The sequence below is a fragment of the Acomys minous genome (assembly GCF_964271855.1).
Source record: "Acomys minous genome assembly, chromosome: 17".
Lineage (NCBI taxonomy): Eukaryota > Metazoa > Chordata > Mammalia > Rodentia > Muridae > Acomys > Acomys minous.
In genome coordinates, this window is record NC_140500.1 from 28,809,501 (window position 1) to 28,828,234 (window position 18,734).

Genomic DNA, 18,734 nt, shown 5'->3' on the forward strand with positions numbered 1-18,734 from the left:
CCTGTAAATTCTTCCCTTACCACCACCTAACTTGCCCCCAGTGCAGCTACACTAACAATAAATAAATACAAACACGTAATACACTAAAAATGCACTGTCATAATATCGAGAAACAGCAGGAAGTTTGGGTTCCCGTAAGGCCTGCTTGGAATCCAAGCTTCATTGTCTCTGTTGTGTCATTCAACCTCTGAGACTGAAAGGTGTAATCTCTCCTCTTGGTGAAACAAGGGGTGGCAAAAGCCTAACACCCGTGACGTCATGAAGACAGAGAGGAATCCTGACTTCAGGAGGCCAGGGTAGCAGTGTGCGTGGTGACGGTGAGAGCAATGACGGCTGGACCAAAGAGCAATAGGCCAGCAATTACGATGCCATAGTTAAACTTGGGAGCACGCAGATTATGTCAAAAGTAGGGAGAGTTACATGTTTTGTCACATTTTATCTTCGCCACACCTGGGACAGGCTGCTGAATGACCTGGCTGTGTGCGCCGTGAGAACATCTCCGCTCTCGGTGACCTCTTTACCATAAGTGAAGCCAGTGGGCATGGGGAATGGGACAGCTGTGCGGGAATTTACCCTGGAGGGATTTCCTGCTGCCCAGCACCTGGGGAAGCTGCTCTTCTCTGTGCACCTGCTGGCGTACCTGGCCTCCATGTCCGGCAATGTGCTCATCATCTGCACTGTTTGTATCAGCGCCCGCCTGAAAACCCCCATGTACTTTTTCCTCAGTATCTTCTCCGTCTTCGAGTGTTGTTTCACCACTACGGTTATTCCGAAGTTGTTGGCTATATTTCTTTTAGGGAAGCAGACGATTTCTTTTGTTGCCTGCTTCGTACAAGCCTTCGTCTTTGTATTTATCGGGGCCTTTGGCTTTCTTCTCATCGCTGTGATGTCAGTGGACAGGTGTGTGGCCATTTGCAAGCCTCTGCATTACCCCACCATCATGAACCTGAGGACCTGCATCCTCCTCATCTTGGCCTGCCTTGCTGTGACCTTCACCCTTATCACTTGGGTAGTAGTAACGGTGTCGCGGTTATCCTTCTGTGGTCCCCATGTCATTCCACACTTCTTCTGTGACCTCGGCCCTCTGATCCACCTCTCCTGTTCTGACACCAGATCTACTGAAGCTCTGACCTTTAGCCTTGCTTTGATCATCCTTCTCTCTTCCCTCGTCATAACCATCACTGCATACAGCAACATAGTAGTCACAATTGTGCGCCTCCCGTCGGCCAAGGAGAGACAGAAAGCCTTCTCCACCTGCTCATCCCACCTCATCGTCCTCTCCCTGATATACAGCAGCTGCGTGTTTATATATGTGAAACCGAAGCAAACGAGCAGGCTTGAATCCAACAGAGAGGCTGCTCTCGTGAACACAGTGGTGACGCCTCTGCTGAACCCCATCATCTACACCCTGCGCAACAAGCAGGTCCATCAGGCTCTGAGGGAGAATCTGTGCAGGATGAAAATATCCAGGTAGGAAAGCACCACACGTTCTTGTTTTCTTCATGTTAATCAGTGCATGAGCCTCAGCATTTCAGAATCGCAGAATTCACCAGCCTTCCATGTAAATATCTCCACTCCACAAAATAAATTCTTTTTAATGTGGTGTGTGTCCCTGTCCCATGCTCTCTATTCCACGTAATTCTGGTAATAGATCTTATTTTTATTTGTTTATTTGTTTTGGCTTTTTGAGACAGGATTTCTCCGTGTAGCCCTTGGTGTTCTGGGACTCACTCTGTAGAGCAGGCTGGCTTTTTCATTCAAATGATAAGAACTGTGTGCTTGAAATTTCTGAAATATATTGAACTATACTAATTTAATTGTGCTGTCTTCCATGCATAAATAAGCTTAGCGGAAATAATAATTATTTATCAATGGCGGGAAAGTAAATAAAACAGTTAATGATTTTATTTGAATTGAAGCTTTGAAAATTTTAGTGGCAACCACCAATGCTTAACCCATATTCCCTCTATGAGGAGTTTTTTTCTGGGGGGGGGGCAAATCATGTCTTTTTATTTTTTAATTTTATTGATTTATTCATATTACATCTCAATGGTTATCCCATCGCTTGTATCCTCCCATTCCTCCTCCCTCCCGTTTTCCCCTTACTCCCCTCCCCTATGACTGTGACTGAGGGGAACTTCCTCCCCCTGTTTTTGCTCATAGGGTTTCAAGTCTCTTCTTGGTAACCTGCTGTCCTTCCTCTGAGTGCCACCAGGTCTCCCCATCCAGGGGACATGGTCAAATATGAGGCACCAGAGTACGTGTGAAAGTCATATCCCACTCTCCACTCAACTGTGGAGAATGTCCTGTCCATTGGCTAGATCTGGGTAGGGGTTTGAAGTTTACTGCATGTTTTGCCCTTGGCTGCTGCCATAGTTTGAGCAGGATCCCTGGGCCCAAATCTGCCTGTCATAATGTTCTTCTTGTAAGTTTCTAGGACACTTTGGATCCTTCTACTTTGCCATTCTCCCATGCTTCTCTCATCTAGATTCACAATAGGATGTCCTCCCCTCTGTCCCAGTTTCCTGGTAAGTGAAGGCTTTCGTGTGACATGCCCCTTGGGCTAGTGTCCAGATATAAGTGAGTATATACCATTTGAGTCTTTCTGCTTCTGGGTTAACTCACTCATTATGATCATTCCTAGCTCAATCCATTTATCCACAAATTTCGGGAATTCCTTGTTTTTAATAGCTGAGTAGTATTCCATAGTGTAAATGTACCACAGTTTCTTTATCCATTCCTCTACTGAGGGACACTTAGGCTATTTCCATGTTCTGGCTATTATGAATAACGCTGCTATGAACATGGTTGAGCAAATGTTCTTGTTGTGTCCTGGAGCATCTTCTGGGTATATTCCAAGGAGTGGAATAGCTGGGTCTTGAGGAAGCCCTATTTCCAGTTTTCTGAGATAGCACCAGATAGATTTCCAAAGTGGCTGTATTAGTTTGCATTCCCACCAGCAATGAAGGAGTGTTCCTCTCTCTCCACATCCTCACCAGCATGTGGTCTCACTTGAGTTTTTGATCTTAGCCATTCTGATGGGTGTAAGATGGAATCTCAGAGTTGTTTTGATTTGCATTTCCCTGATGACTAAGGAGGTTGAGCATTTCTTTAAGTGTTTCTCAGGCATTTGATATTCCTCTGTTGAGAATTCTCTGTTTAGTTCAAGCCCCATTTCTCAATTGGGTTATTTAGTTTGGTGGTGTTTAATTTCATGATTTCTTTGTATATTTTGGATATTAGACCTTTGCCAGATGTAGGGTTGGTGAAGATCTTTTCCCAGTCCGTAAACTGTCGCTTTGTTCTGTTGACAGTGTCTCCTGCCTTACAGAAGCTTCTCAGCTTCATGAGGTCCCATTTATTAGTTGTTGGCATTGAGGCCTGGGCTGTTGGTGTTCTGTCCAAGAAGTTGTCTCCTGTGCCAACGTGTTCCAGGCGCAATTAATGATTTTATTTGAATTGGAGCTTTGAAAATTTTAGCGGCAATCATCAATGCTTAGCCCGTATTCCCTCCGTGACTAGTTGAAGGAAACATGATCCCAGAACCCGTTACTCTCCATTGCTCTTCCTGTAACTCGGCTCAGCTGTACACCAATGCCTACTTCAACGCTAAGTTGAAATTTACTACTTGGGGTCTCAACTCATTCTCTAAAACACCAAAATGGCTACTGTCCTAAAGATGAGCAAAGCCTTGCTGTTCTAAATTACGTAATTGCATGCCAGTTTCTCCAAGCAAAGCTTATATATGACAGATTTCTATTCTGAGCCTGTTACTGAGAAAGATGTACATAAGTAGGCTGAGAGGGTTCATGCTTAATATTCATTCGTAGGAGTTCCCTCAGATTCAAGGGTATGGAATATAAGTCGTTCATCTGCTTTGAATTATTAATGAAAATAATTTAAGCAAGTGAGAGGTTTTTTCCTGGTAGAATATTGTTTTCCGTTACAGAACTATCTCCCAGTTAATGGCTTACTTTAAGGGCAGTGCTTCTGTTGATCCTGTTTCTTGCATGCTTTCAGTCCCAGTTTCTAGGATATGCCAGGCCTGTCTTATCTTCAGAAGAAATGCCTCCGGAAAGTGTGTGATTTATTACTGAGTGTTTGTTTTGAACTAAGATCTCACCAGGTGGTAAATTTGGACTTCCTTTACTCTTTCACTTTAGACAGCTGAGTTCAGTGACAACAGAAATGGGGCACCCCTGCCCAGTTCTTTCCTTTTAGCTAAACTAAATCACTGCACAGCCAAAAATAAACTTCTATGAAATTCCCTTAGGCTCATGAGTGGCCCTGAGCGTCACAATTCTAAGCTCATCTTTCACTCCAAACTCACAAACTCCAGATGCACAGCTCCTGCATTGGCTTAGCCTTGTGGGTCCCTTCAAAATGAAGCCCGCCCACACTGTGTTCACACTCCCAGACCCAGCTCTGAGCACACAAGCTCTGTACTGCTTTGTCTGGTGAGCCGGCTCAGAACCAAGCCTGCCCCTGCCACCTGCACAATCTCAGGCCTGCATCAGTTCACACAGCAGTACTACCAGATGCCCTCCCCTGGTTCTAGACCACCATAGCCTGTATCCACGCTGGCAGCCCTAGGCCCAATCTAGCAGCTCCTACAGTAGTTGTGCATTGCCTAACTCCAGTCATGTGGCTCCTGCCCAACCTGAAGCAGGATAGATCCTCACCTCACACACATGTCTAATGAAAGAAGTTCACATCGCAAACACACACACACACACACACACACACACACACACGCATACACACACACATACACAAAAGAAAAAAGAAAAAGAAAGGAAAGGACAGGACCACATGTCCCACCTCAAACCCACTAGCTCTCCAAGAGTGTTCTCCAGTGAGAATTATTGAGATGAACCCCAGGAAACAGAACAATCATAAACTCCAAAGAACAACCCAAGAACTTTAAAGAGGCACACACACACACACACACACACACACACACACACACATCTGAATGAGATGATGAAGACAGTGCAGGGCTTGAAAGTTGAACTCAATAAAGAGATAGAAATAGTGAAGGGGATTCAAACTGAAATTAAGATTGAATTGAAAGATTCAACAACCCAATTTTTAAAAAAACCCTGAGGAAAGCCTTAGAGGTAGAATGGCTAAGTAGATGACAGGTTATTATGACTGAGAAATAAAAGGGAGGATTTGGACTACTCAAGCAAAGAATATGACATTAAAAAACCACATAACAGGAACACACAAGAACCATGGGACACCACAAAAAGATCGAATCTTTGAATTATGGGCATCGATGAGAAAGAGTCCCAGGTCAATGACACAGACCAGACAGTCAACAAGATCATAGAGTATAACTTTCCCAAATGAAGAGAAGACACACCCATACAAATACAAGAAGAGCACATAGACACAGCTGAAAAGAAAAGCCACATTGTATATTATAATTAAAACACTAACTATACAAAACCAAGAGAAGATATTGAAAGATGCTAGAGAAAAACCCCACGCCAATAAAGAGGAACCCATGAGAATAACAGCTGATTCTCGGTGCACATGCTGAAAGCTAGAGAGCCTGGAGCAATGCACTCCAAGTTTTAAAAGGCTACAGGCTGCCAACCTTTTCCATAATACAAACAGGCCAAAAGAAGGCATGCCCATTGCTGGGCGTGGTGGCACACGCCTTTAATCCCAGCACTCGGGAGGCAGGGGCCGGCAGATCACTGTGAGTTCAAGGCCAGCCTGGTCTACAAAGCGAGTCTAGGACAGCCAAGGCTACACAGAGAAACCCTGTCTTGAAAAACTAAACAAAAAAGCAAAAACAAAAAAGAAGAAGGCATGCCTGTCAAACCAGCCCTGCAGAGAGTATTGGAAGCGATGCTTCAGACTGAAGAGAGGGATGAGCATAGCCAAAACATACACAGTGCAAAGACATGCAGCCGTAATTCCTAAGAGCATGAACAAGAATCAAATAATGGTGCAATCATCACACACACTTCAATAACTTTAAATATTAATAGCTTGAACTCACCCATTAAAAACACAGGTTAACCCAAAAGACAGAAACAAAATCCAACTTTCTGTTTGTCTACAAGAAAATGGTCTTAACTTTAATTATAGGCTCCACCTGAAACTGATGGCAAGAAAATGGGACCTGGGGGCAAGTTTTGTTGATATCCTAATAGCTGATAAAAATAGACTATAAACTTTTCAGAAGAGATAAAAAGGCACTTACTTTATTCTAACCAAAGAAACAATTAACCAAACGGCATTGCAATTCTAAATACATATGCACCAGATTCTGATATATGCAATGTCACAAAAAGCATACTGTGAGACTTAAAGATACAGATAGAATCCAATCGGTTACAGGAGGGGATTTCTTCAATAGATAGATAGGTTATATGGGGGGGGGGACATCAGAAATAAATGATATCATGCATCAAGTAGAGTTACAGATTACGCTATTCAAAAACCAAAGAAAATATAGTCTACTCAGCCGACCATGGGAGAATCTCTAAAGCAGATCATATCCTGGGAAACAACAAAAACTTAACAAATTCAGAAAAATCAAATTAATTCCATATATCCTTTCTCTGGCCATCATGCAATACAACAAATGAAACTCTAAAAACTACACAAACTCATTGAGATTAAATAACACATTTCTGAATAAGGACTGGATCAAATAAGAAATCAACAAAGAAGTATAAAATTTCTTGGAATTAAATAAAAAAGAAAACAAAGCATGCGGGGCACATTGAAAGTAGCCTACCCAGGCATTGATATCCCTAAGAGCCTATACTTAAATATCAGGAACAGCACAAATAAATGACTTAATGATGCAACTCAAGAATCTGGAAAAATAAGAACAAAGCAAACCCTAACCCAGCAGACAGGAAGAAATAGCCAAAAATCAGAACAGAAACAAATGAAACAGGATGAAAGAAAACAATGCTAAGAATGAACCTAGGAGCTGGCTCTTTGAAAGGATGAACAAGGGACCGGAGAGCTGACTCAGCACTTAAGAGCATGCGTGGTTCCTGTAGAAGACCCAGGTTTTATTACCCACATAGTGGCTCATAACCATCCAAAACTCCAGTCCAGGAGATCCAATGCCCTCTTCTGATCTCTGCATGCACCAGCCACACACATGGTGCATATACATACATGTGAGCAAAAACACTTATACACATAAAATAAATATTTTTAAAAGATAAGCAAGACTGGCACATTTATGGCCCAATTACCCAAAAGAAAGAAAGATGACCCAAATCAACAGAATCAGGTACGAACAAGGAAGCATTACAACAGAAACCAAAGAAATCTTTAAAGGAATACTTTAAAAACCTATATCCCCAGCTTGGCATGGTAGTGCACGTCTGTAATCCCAGTACTCTGGGAAGCAGAGGCAGGCAGATCTCTTTGAGTCTGAGGCCAGCTGGGTCTACAAAGCCAGCCCAGGACAGGCAAGGCTACAAAGAGAAATACTGTCTCAAAACAAAATAAAACAAAACCTATATTCCCCCAAATCTGAAAGCCTAAAAGAAACAAGTATGTTTTTAAAGTCATCCAAATCACTAAAGTAAAACCATAAAGAGATCATACAGGCCATTAAAAATAGCAATGTCAAAACAATATTTTAAAAAACTGTCTAAAAGAAAACATGTCCAGGTCCCAATGGAGTCACATCAGAGTTTTACCAGACCATTGGAGAAGGTCTACAAGCAATATATCATAAACTATTCAAAGAAAAAGAAGAAGAAGAAGAAGAAGAAGAAGAAGAAGAAGAACAACAACAACAACAACAACAACAACAACAACAACAACAACAAGGAGAAGAAGAAGAACAAGAACAAGAACAAGAACAAGAACAAGAAGAACAAGAAGAACAAGAACAAGAACAAGAAGAAGAACAAGAAGAACAAGAACAAGAACAAGAAGAAGAAGAAGGAGGAGGAGGAGGAGGAGGAGAAGGAGAAGAAGATACAGAAGGCACACTCCCAAACCTCTTCTAGGAGATTAATATTACTCTAATACCAGATAGAGACACAACAAAGAAAGGAAACTACACGCCAATATTTCCAGTGGGCATACATTAAAAAATACTCAATACAATACTTTCAAACTAAATATAGACATCTATTCACTACAATCGAGTTGGTTTTATACTGGAAATATAGGGTTGGTTCAATGTAAATAAGTGAATAAATATAATACACCATAGAAATGCACTTGAAGACAAAGGGCACACGATTATCTCCATGGATGTAGAAAAGCCTTGTCTGTATCTATCACTTTGCACAGAAAATCAATTCCAAATGGATCAAAGATCTCAATGTAAACACTGAAACTGCTGGAAGAAAACCTAGGAAGCACCCTACATTATACAGATGGAGAAAAGGACTTTCTGCTTAAGACTCCATTTACCCAGGAATTAAGGTCAACAACTGACAAATGGGGCCTCATAAAACTAAAAATCTTCTGCACATGTAAAGAAACAACAATTGAATGCAGAGGGAGCCCTCAGAGAGCAAGGGAATCTTGCCAGATATACCTGTGGCAGAGGATTACTATCCAGAGTACATAAAGAACTCAGAAAACAAAGATCCAAGGAAACAAATGCCCCAATTAAAAATTGAGCTATGGATCTGAACAGAGAATTATAAAAGTTAAAAATAAAAATGGTCAAGAAATATCCCAAAAGGTGGTCAGCATCCTTAGCAACTAGAGAAATGCAAACCAAGCAATGTTGAGATTGTATCTAACTGTGATCAGGGATGCTAAGAGCAAGAGAAAACCTGACAACAAGTGCAGATATGTAGAAATTAGCACACTAAAATCCAGTGCTGAAAATACCCTGTTGAGTCAAGTACCCACTGCTAACCCAGTGTCAGTGACACAACTATGCATAATTTGATGATCATCTCACAAAGGAGAAAACATGTGTTATCATCTGCAAATCCCTTTCTTGACTCGGTTGCAAAAGTAGTAAGCAAATATTTATGAATAAAAACAACGGAGTTGCTGAAAGACCACTAAAGTAGAAAACTGAAGCAATGATGATGAAGAGCTTGAAGAGAGCTGAGGACGCCACTCAGTGGGGAAGCACAGATTCCCCAAGCATGAGGACCTGAGGTGAATCCCCAGCACTCAGGTGAGAAGCTAGGTGTGGCTGTGAGGGCCTGTAATCTCTGCGCAGTGCAGGGATGAGGATGGGGGAGTTGGAGGTACCAGATCCTGCAGGTTGACTGGCCAGCCAGCCTAACTGAAACTGTAGGCTTGTAGGGATGTAGCAGAGCACATCCCAAAGCAGTAGCACAGAAGACAACAGCATAAGGACAACGGATGTCTTTCTCAAGCTCTGCATGTGTGCGAATGTGTACAAGCACCACACACACATGCATGCACCCAGGCATACAGTGCATACGCTATACAATCCATGGAGAGAAAAAGGAAAGGAAAAGAAATCCAAGAGGATACAAATAAATAAAAATATATCAGATATTTATGGATTAAAAGAATTGATGTGGCTGAGTGGCTGAGATAGTTACATCACCCAAATCAGTTTACAGATTTAATGTGATCCTTATATATATATTTAAAAAATGGCACTGGCATTGTCTATAGAAATAAATAAATCCTAGAATTCTGGGTAGCCAAAGCAATTCTAAACAATTCTTAGTAAGAAAAATGATGAAGATACCATATTACCTGATTTCAAATACGGTACAAAGCGTGGTGGTGGCACAGGAGCCTACCTATAGATATGTGGAATAGGACAGAGAGCCTAGCAATAAAACTAACCCAGTAGCAGACAATTCTTTTTTTTCTTTTACAAAGTTAAAAAAATACACACCAGAGAAACAATGGTCTGTTTAATAAATAATGACTAGACAAACAGTGTCTAATGCAAAAAAACGAAGCCGCACCCCTATTTCTTACCACACACCAATACCCACTCTAGTGGACTTTAATACAAGACCAAAGACACTTCAATATAATCCAATTTAAAAGCGGCCCTAAAAAAATGTATCCAGAGAAGACATGGCCAACAAACAGATAAAAAAAAAACTGCTCACCATTACCAATTAATTATCAAAGAAATGTCGATAAAAACCACAGTGTGTTATTTTCTTAGTATAGTTAGAATGGCTGTGATCAAAAACAACTGCCAGCAAGGATGTGGAGAAAAGGGCGCTCCAAGCCAGCGAGGGTGGGCATAGGGACTTTTGTAAACATTCTGGAAAGCAGCCTGGGCTTGTTCCCCACAAACTCAAAACTACCAAGTGGCCAGGAATTACATCGTCTGGTCTATTTCTAAAGAAAATGAAGTCGGTGTGCTGAGATACCTGCATGCTCATGTTTCATCCATCACTGTGAACAATCACCAAAATAAATCCACAACCGACATAGCTCCACCAGAAAAATGGACAAAGAAAATGTGCTATGTGCACATGGCAGGATTATATTCAGACGTTTAAAATGCAGTGTGACCACCTGGATATGTTTGAACCCGGGGAACACATTAAGTGAAACAGTTCAGAATTACAGAGATAAATGTCACGCAATCTAACTCATAATATGGACTAGAAGGTACCATGGCATAATTTGCAGGGAGGCTGTATCTGACCCAAGGCTCAGGGAACACTGTAAGAGGAGGCTGGAAGAATGTAAGGGCAGCGTGGGGGAAGGGATGCTGTGAGATGCTATTTTCTAGACATGACATGGATATTGCAAACATGAACTCGCAGTAGCTGCGGCTATCTGCACACGCCAGCCACAATTCTGGCAAAAATGGGAGGGGTACTCTCCAGGCCCCACCCATTCCAGGGATCTATAGTGTTCCCAGTGGCGGGTTTCCCATGATCCAGTAGATGGCCCAACACTCATGTGCATGTAGACAACACTAATTGGACTCAGTAGATTAGGAGAAAGAGGAGGAGGAGGAGGAAGAGGAGGAGGAGGAAGGTGAGGAGGAAGAAGAGGAGGAGGAGGAAGGTGAGGAGGAGGAGGACATAAAGCCAAAGGGGACATGTAGGGAGTGTGGGAAAGTTGGAGTAATGGGTATGATAATATTTCATTGCACACATGTATGAAATTCTAACAAGTGAAGGAATAATATAACAGGAAAAAAACCGATAATTTGCAGAAGCTGGAAGTAAGAGGTGAAGAGGTTGATCAACAGGTGCAGTGCACCCAGAGTTCAAGGCTATACCAGCACATCTTTACTCCGTAAAAATATATTGCTTTTTTAAAAATTAAATACCTGAAAGTACTTTGTATCAAGCTATGGCAGTAGGTCCCAATGTTACATCTTCTTTAAAGAACACGGGGAAGAATATGTCTGAATCCAGGGCGACTAGACCAAACCACAACTTTGAACCTCATGGGATGGCAGTGCGCTTGAAGACGCTGGGTTCTGGCCAGCAATCGTTCACAAAGGGGAGGGAAGAACCTCTGTGTGTGAGCTGTGGAACCTGCCCTACGCTTCAAAGCTGTGTCCCTGTGCCATTACACAGCCTTTTTTTTCTTATATTGTATTATCAATTTACATCTAAATATAGATAAAAATATAGATAAAATTGTGAATTTTAACTATTTTACCAGAAAGAAATAAGAAATACCCGAAGAGACAGATATGATAATTACCCTCAATTGGTCAACACAATATATATATTGTGGTCAGATACAGCCTCCCTGCAAATATATATATATATATATATATATATATATATATATATATATATATATATGCATCAAAGCGTGATATTATGCTTATACAAATACATGACTACATTTTAAAAAGCAAAGGACCTCTGGGTAAGATACTTAACGCTGTCACTGTATGAGCCAGTGAGGCAGAAGTTGGAATAAGAAAAAAACAAATGAGAGAAATAGAGGAAGAGGACTGGCAACACAGAAGGAAGTGAAAGGGCACCAGGATGTGGTGGAAAGCAGATGGCAGAGCAGATAAATAGCGGAGGTGACCTCAGCGGAGCATCCTGACGTGGGGAGAAGAAAACATAAAGTCCCCCCAAATGTAAGCTCACACAGCCCAAGCCTGGAAGAGCCGGACGCGCTTGTGGGTTTTGGTAAGACAGGATTCCTCTGACAGGCAGGCTAGTGGTAGAGGAAAAGCCCATTTTATTTTACTCTATGATTCAGGGAGCAGTGGCCAGGGGCCATCTTGAGAGACAATCAAGTTAAAGAGGAGGTACCCCAGGGCCTGAGATCAGGGAACTGTCAGAGGTCATGCAGCCACTGCCTCTGGGTGAGGAAAAAGGTTCATAGATCAAGTCTTGAGCGCCGGAGAGTCAGATGTTGAGACAAAGGGGTGCACCCGCAGGCTGGGAAGTCCATAAGGTGAGATAGCCCCAGCCTCAGTGACCCTGAACAGATGTCATCAACAGATCCAAAGCCTGGAGTTTGAGAGCTCTGAGCTGAGGCCCGGGGATCAAACTGTGGAACCCAAGAACTCTGACGTTACACGCACGTGCTTGATAGTTAGAGCTCTGCCCCTCCAGCACCGTGACCGCCCTGCAAGTACAAAGACAAGACAACCACCTCAGGGCTTCGTTTGATTCGCGCACTTCCCCAGACGCCTCCAGTTAAACACTAATCCCTCCAGATCTAAGAGAAAACTCGCTCCAGACCTCAGGCTGCAAAACTAAATGTGGCCAGTAGAGGTCTCTGGTACACAAAAAAGTAAATCCGCCAGCTTGGACTCGCTTCTGGTGCATGCCACAGGCGCAAGTGCACACACAAGCAAACCTCGAACGCGCTCTCTCCTCACACCTGTCTTCAAGCTTTGAGGTCACAACAATTCTCCAACATCCCATCTTTTCATTTTTCTTTTTCTCCTCATCTAATTTTTTAATGGATTATTTCTATTATTGCGCAATATTTCCTTCTTTTCACACATTTCCCTTTCTTTTTTGCTTCCCGAGTTTCTTCGCCCGCCCCCGCCCCATATTTACTAATGTTTTTATTTTTGCTTTATTTTAACACTGTTTTTACATTTTATCCCTCCTCCCTGCTTTTTCACCTTTTCAGTATTGGGATTATTTTTTTCTAATCTCTTGCTATGTTCTCTTTCCTCTCGTAGTATTGTCCAGGCCACTTCTTTTAACTGGACTATAAACCTGCTCCCCTCTTATTTTCTCCTTTCTTTAGTTCACTCACTCACTGTTTCCACACTTAACCAAAGTAATGTTTAACTTTGTTGTATAGTAGCATTTGTAGTCCTGTTTTATTGTCACTGATAACATATTAGTGGGTTGTAATAGTTTTGTGTGTATTTCCGTATCATGTATGGATTGGTGCTGTTGACAATACAACCACTTGTTATCTCCTGCTGAGGGGTCCTGGGGATGGAGACTCCCAGGGCAGGCTGATCAGCCAGAAGAGTGGCCCCTAAAGAGCCAGATGAGACATCTAAAACAAAAGATGTACATGTCACAGTGAAGATATTTGCATAACGTGAGGGAGCAGGCAGCATGTCTCATCCTTGAGCTCCACACCTGCTGAGCTCAAGGGTGCTAAGACGGGCAAGGCGCCCCACAGTGGCTTCACGGCTTCCTGCTAAGAATGACCGAGGGCCTGAAAGCAGATACAAATTCCCAGAAGACTCCATCTTAGGGAGGAAAGGCAGGAAAATACATACAGGAACATCTGGATAAACAGCAATGTGGAGTAAAAATTCATCATGAGTATTGAGATGCTAGGGGTGGGGAGCCAAACTGATGTGTTGAAAGTAAAATCTTGGCAAAACAAATAAACACACTGGAAAGCATCACTGATAAGCAAGGAAAAGAAAGGTTCATGAAAATTTACACTCATGAGTCTAAGGATAAAAAAAATAAGAGCATGGCCAGAACATCCAAGAACACTGGTGCATGGTAAAGATCCTAAACATGAGAGTCCACAGAGAGGAGAAGGCGCTGATATGAACACTGAAAGTGTGGGGCACATAGCCTCTACATATGGCCAAGAATACAGACTTACCTAGAATTGTGTGATTTTTTTTTAACTCAACCGTGTGGCTCTTCAGTATGAACTTGCATATGTCAATGTGGTGTCATAACACGGAAAGGCTGGGCATGCCTGGTATCTGCTGACTGAAAGGATATCAGAACATCTCAAACTTAGAGAAAGAAATGGACATTCAAGCTTAAGATGCACATAGAGCTCTAAATAGACATAACCAGAGAAGAAACATACTGTGCCATTTTGTCAAGATGCCAAAAATACAAGGCAAAAGAAACAATATTCACAGCTGTGAGGGCAAAATGCCAGCTTCCTTATGAAGGCAAAGCATCAGATCTTCCTTCAGAAATGCAAAAATAAAATTACAAGAACAAAAATAGAATGTGTATCTCCAACCTGAAAGTAAATGTCTACCGACAACCATTGCTATAGTGAAGAAAATGATATTTAAATTTGGAGAGATAGGATAACTCATGTCAAGCCCAAACTCAAAGCAAAGCAGTTTGTGACCTCAAAGCCACACTACAAAGGATATTTAAAGTAATACTGCACAGAAAAGAGGAAGAAAGCTCTCAGGCACAAAACACAGGAAAGGGTATTTCATGAGAGAAAAGATGAACAAAGGAAGTCTAGAAATGAAGCCATTTGGTCAAATGCTGTCAAATTTCTATTGCTAACAGGAGAAAGTACATTAACCAAGCCAATCAACCAGCAAAATGACCTGTAAAACTATCGAAAGCAGTGAGTCCATCAGAATTAACAGCCCTTAATGCAAAGTGCCTCAACTCGCCAACAAAGAAAGGCCAGTCAAAGCAGATTAAAAACCAGCTCCAACTATTATTCGTCTCCCAAAAGCATAACTCTTGGTAAAGACAGACACACAGACCAAGAGTGGAGGGATGGAAAACAGCCCTTCTGTCAATGGCAATGGAGAAGAAGCTGTCATGGGTATCTGGTATCTGATAAAGTCAACTTCAAGCCAGAGCCAAAAAGATAAAGAAGAGTGTTACATAACTGAGAAACAATTCATCAAAATAATACACATACACGAGATGTTAGAGATCGCTATAAAAATAAGACATGCTAATGGGTATAGAGCGAAGATAAGCCCTGAGGTAATAATAGTGCACAACATCAGTGCTCTCAAGTCATCCCATCTCTGTGGATCATCCAATGTAAAAAACAGACAAGAAACACGAGTGTTAAACTACACCATACTCCAACTAGACTTAACAGACTAGTAAGATAAGGCCATGAAAAATGCAAGACGCAACCGAGCATACCGCAATAAAACAAATAGGTAGTAAATATTGTATATAACAAAAACCTTGATTCTCCTGGAGATGTTCTCTGTGCTTGCTGTATGGTATGTATTCTCCTTCTTCTGTCCCCATTATGTGGATAGTGGGTCTTTATGGTGTCCCATTTTTTTTTTCTTAATCCTCAACTTTTACTGTGTCATCCAATTTCTCTATCTTGTCTTTAATCTTTGACTCTGTTTTTGGCATGATTTATTCGGTGGGTGAGGTCTTCTACTAAGATTTCAACCTCATCCCAGCCCTGTCTCTCTTGCTCTCACACTCACCACACCCCATCCCTTCCCCTCCAGAGACCTCCTGACCCACCAGCATGGTGTGGAGACACGGGTAAGCTACTTTTATTCTCCTGTACAGTTCTTTTCAATTCTGGGTCACCCTGTGGCTGGTTGCCAAGGACAGTGAACTCTCCCTAGACTCTTTTCTTCCCTTTGGGACTTGTTAAATTCCAGACTTCTCCCCAGTGGAGACCCTGAAGCAAGCCCATGTGACACAAACACAAGAAGGTCATCTGTACCACAAAGTCCTCATCCATCCCAGAAGCCCTGTGGCTGTTTGTTAGGGACTGTGACCTCCTCTCCAGCCTTATGAGACTCAACAGTTCTCAGCCTATACCTCACAAAGGACTCTCCATCCAACACACAAGGCTGAAAGATTCAAACCACCCTTCCCCTTAAGAATTGTCAAAGGCCCACTAGCTCCCTGGCTGGGACTCTCCTGTAGCCATATCTTAGATTGAAACCTGGTGCCAGTCCACACTGTAAGGGAAAATGTGTTCTAATCTGCTTGGCCAAGCTGCTGAACGCACCTGATTGTAGCTGACAAGAAGAAGACATGAGAAAAGTGTTGTACCTCCTCCCAGCCTACCTCCATCCACTAATGGTGGCCTCTTGGTGTGGACCCAGGAATACTCCAGTTCTTCAGCATGGCCATTTCAGCCTTTCCTTATAACCCATCTCCGTTCCTAGGGACTTCCAGCCAATGCACAGAACAGCTTTCTACCAGGGACCCCACAGCCAGCAAAACTGGCTGAATCCAGATAAGCAGCTACCTTGTAACTTCCTTCCTCTCCCCAACTATACTCTTTCTAGGCAATTCTTTTTTTTTTTTTTTTCAAGACAGAGTTTCTCTGTGTAACAGTCCTGGCTGTTCTGGACTCACTTTTGTAAACCAGGCTGGCCTCAGACTCACAGCAATCCGTCTGTCTCTGCCTTCCAAGTACTGGGATTAAAGGTGTGTGCCACCACGCTCTGCTGTCTAGGCAACTCTTAAACATGCAGTCTCTCAGTCTCATGTGTCCCTCCTCAGAACCCACCCCCATCTCTAGGACTTGGCCTCTTGGCACAGACCCAGGGTTCACAGTCCTTTTTCACCACCATCCCTTTCAGCCTTCTCTTTCTCCGTCTCCTTGTGTCTCTTCACCACCCACAGAACTGTTCTCTACTAGGGACCTGACAGCCACCACACTTGGTGAGAATCCAGAGTAGGCAACAGCAACCGAAGAATGAAATCCTGTCCAACAGAGCCGAGACCAGACATCTGCACCAAGAAATGCTTGAAGCATCAGAACTCCAGATGCCCAGATCTCAGCACAAGACCACAAACAGCCAACGCATATGCTTCCTCTAGAACAGGGCAAGCCCGTTTTAATAGGGCCACGAGAAAAAGCAGTTTAGCTGAAACAGAGACAACGACTTCAACATAGCAACCACAAGTAAGCTCAAGGCCTTTAGAAAGAATCAAATGCCATGATGAGGACCATGAAAACACAAGTTGTTGAGTGACACAACAAAAGCATCTGAAGGCATCAAAGTATAATTTAACAAAGGCATAGAGTCACTAAAGCAATTCCAGACTAAAAGAAACCTAAAAATGGAAAACTCAGGAAGGTAATACAAATGTTAGAGATAAGCATTACCAACAGTTTTCAAGACAGAAGAGAGACTTCTCAGGTCTTGAAGACAATGTAGAGAAAATGGACAACTCAGTCAACTAGATCAGAAAAATTAAATCTAAAAAAATTCAGACACAAAACTTCTAGGAAAGCTGAGATACTATAAAAAAGACCAAATTTATGAATACTAGGCACAGAAAAAGGAGAAGAATCTCATAGCAAAGGCACAGAAATTTTTTTAGCAAAATCATAAAAGAAAAATTTCTAAATCTAAACAAAGAGATGCCTGTCAAGGTACATAATGCATACGGAACATCAAATAGACAGGACCGGGACCAGAAAATAACTTCTATGAGTTAAGAGCATATTCTGGCCCACAACTCTAGTGGATGCCTCCTGCTCCACCAAAGGCCACCCTATCTGGAAGACCAGAGAGGAAACAGAAACCGAGGGATAAAAGGTCATCCAACAACAGCAGAATGCCTAAGATCAATAAAACAAGTGATGGCTCATGGTGGTGAGGATGTCGAGTAAGGGGAATGCTCATCCATAGCTGGTGGAACTGTTAATTTGTACAGCCACCATAAAAATTAGTGTGGCAGTTCCTCAGGAAGATGAGAATTGATCTTCCTCAAGACCCAGCTAAGCTGGGTGTGATGGCTCACACCTTTAATCCCAGCACTCGGGAAGCAGAAGTAGGTGGATCTCTGTGAGTTCGAGGCCAGCCTGGTCCACAAAACAAGTCCAGGACAGCCAAGGCTACACAGAAAGACCTTGTCTCAAAAAACAAAAACAAAAACAAAAACAATAATCCAGCTAAACCACCCTTGGGCATATACCCAAAGGATGCCTCATCCTACCACAGAGACACTTGCTCAACCATGTTCATTGTTGCCTTATTCATAACTGCCAGAAATTGGAAAGAATCTCAGTGACCCACAGCAGAAGAATAGATTTTTAAAATGTGGTATATTTACACAATGAAATATTTACTCAGCCATTTAAAAAATTAAATCATGAAAATTTCAGGTAAATGGGTGGAACTAGAAAAAAATCATCCTGATGTGGTAACCCAGACCCAGAAAGAGAAATATGGTATGTATTCATTTATATATGGATATTAGCTGTTAAGTCAATAATAACCAAGCTATAATACACAGAGCCACAGAGCTTAGGTATGGAGTAAGGCTGGGGGGCAGACAGATCTCCTTAAGGAAGGGAAATAGAATAGATAGTTATGGATTGATTTGGGAGTGGGGACCAGAACAAAAGGATCAAGTGAGGGAGGGGAGAAAAGAGGATGATGGGTAGAATACAGGGAAAGACAGCTAAGATTAAAGGCCTCTTTCGGGGTAGTATAAAAACCTAACAGAGTAGAGGCTTCATATATATATATAGATTCATGTCTGGCACAGCCGTATCCACTGGAAATGGCAAGAGTCATGAAGCCAGCACAGCTGCTTGACACAGTCCCAGAGAAGCTGAACAGACTGCTACAACCACTGTCCTTCTATCTGAAATTTTTGGGTTTTGGCTCTGCATGGTGCATT

At 42.3% G+C, this 18,734-nt stretch overlaps 1 protein-coding gene across 1 annotated transcript; it reads left to right on the forward strand.

Annotated features, from left to right (window-relative positions):
• Nucleotides 1-541: 541 nt before the first annotated feature.
• Nucleotides 542-1,474, forward strand: LOC311588432 (olfactory receptor 6M1-like; the record flags this gene model as incomplete). Its single annotated transcript, XM_084766052.1, has 1 exon — nt 542-1,474. One exon carries the CDS (start codon nt 542-544, stop codon nt 1,472-1,474), a length of 933 nt encoding a protein of 310 aa, XP_084622178.1.
• Nucleotides 1,475-18,734: the final 17,260 nt, after the last annotated feature.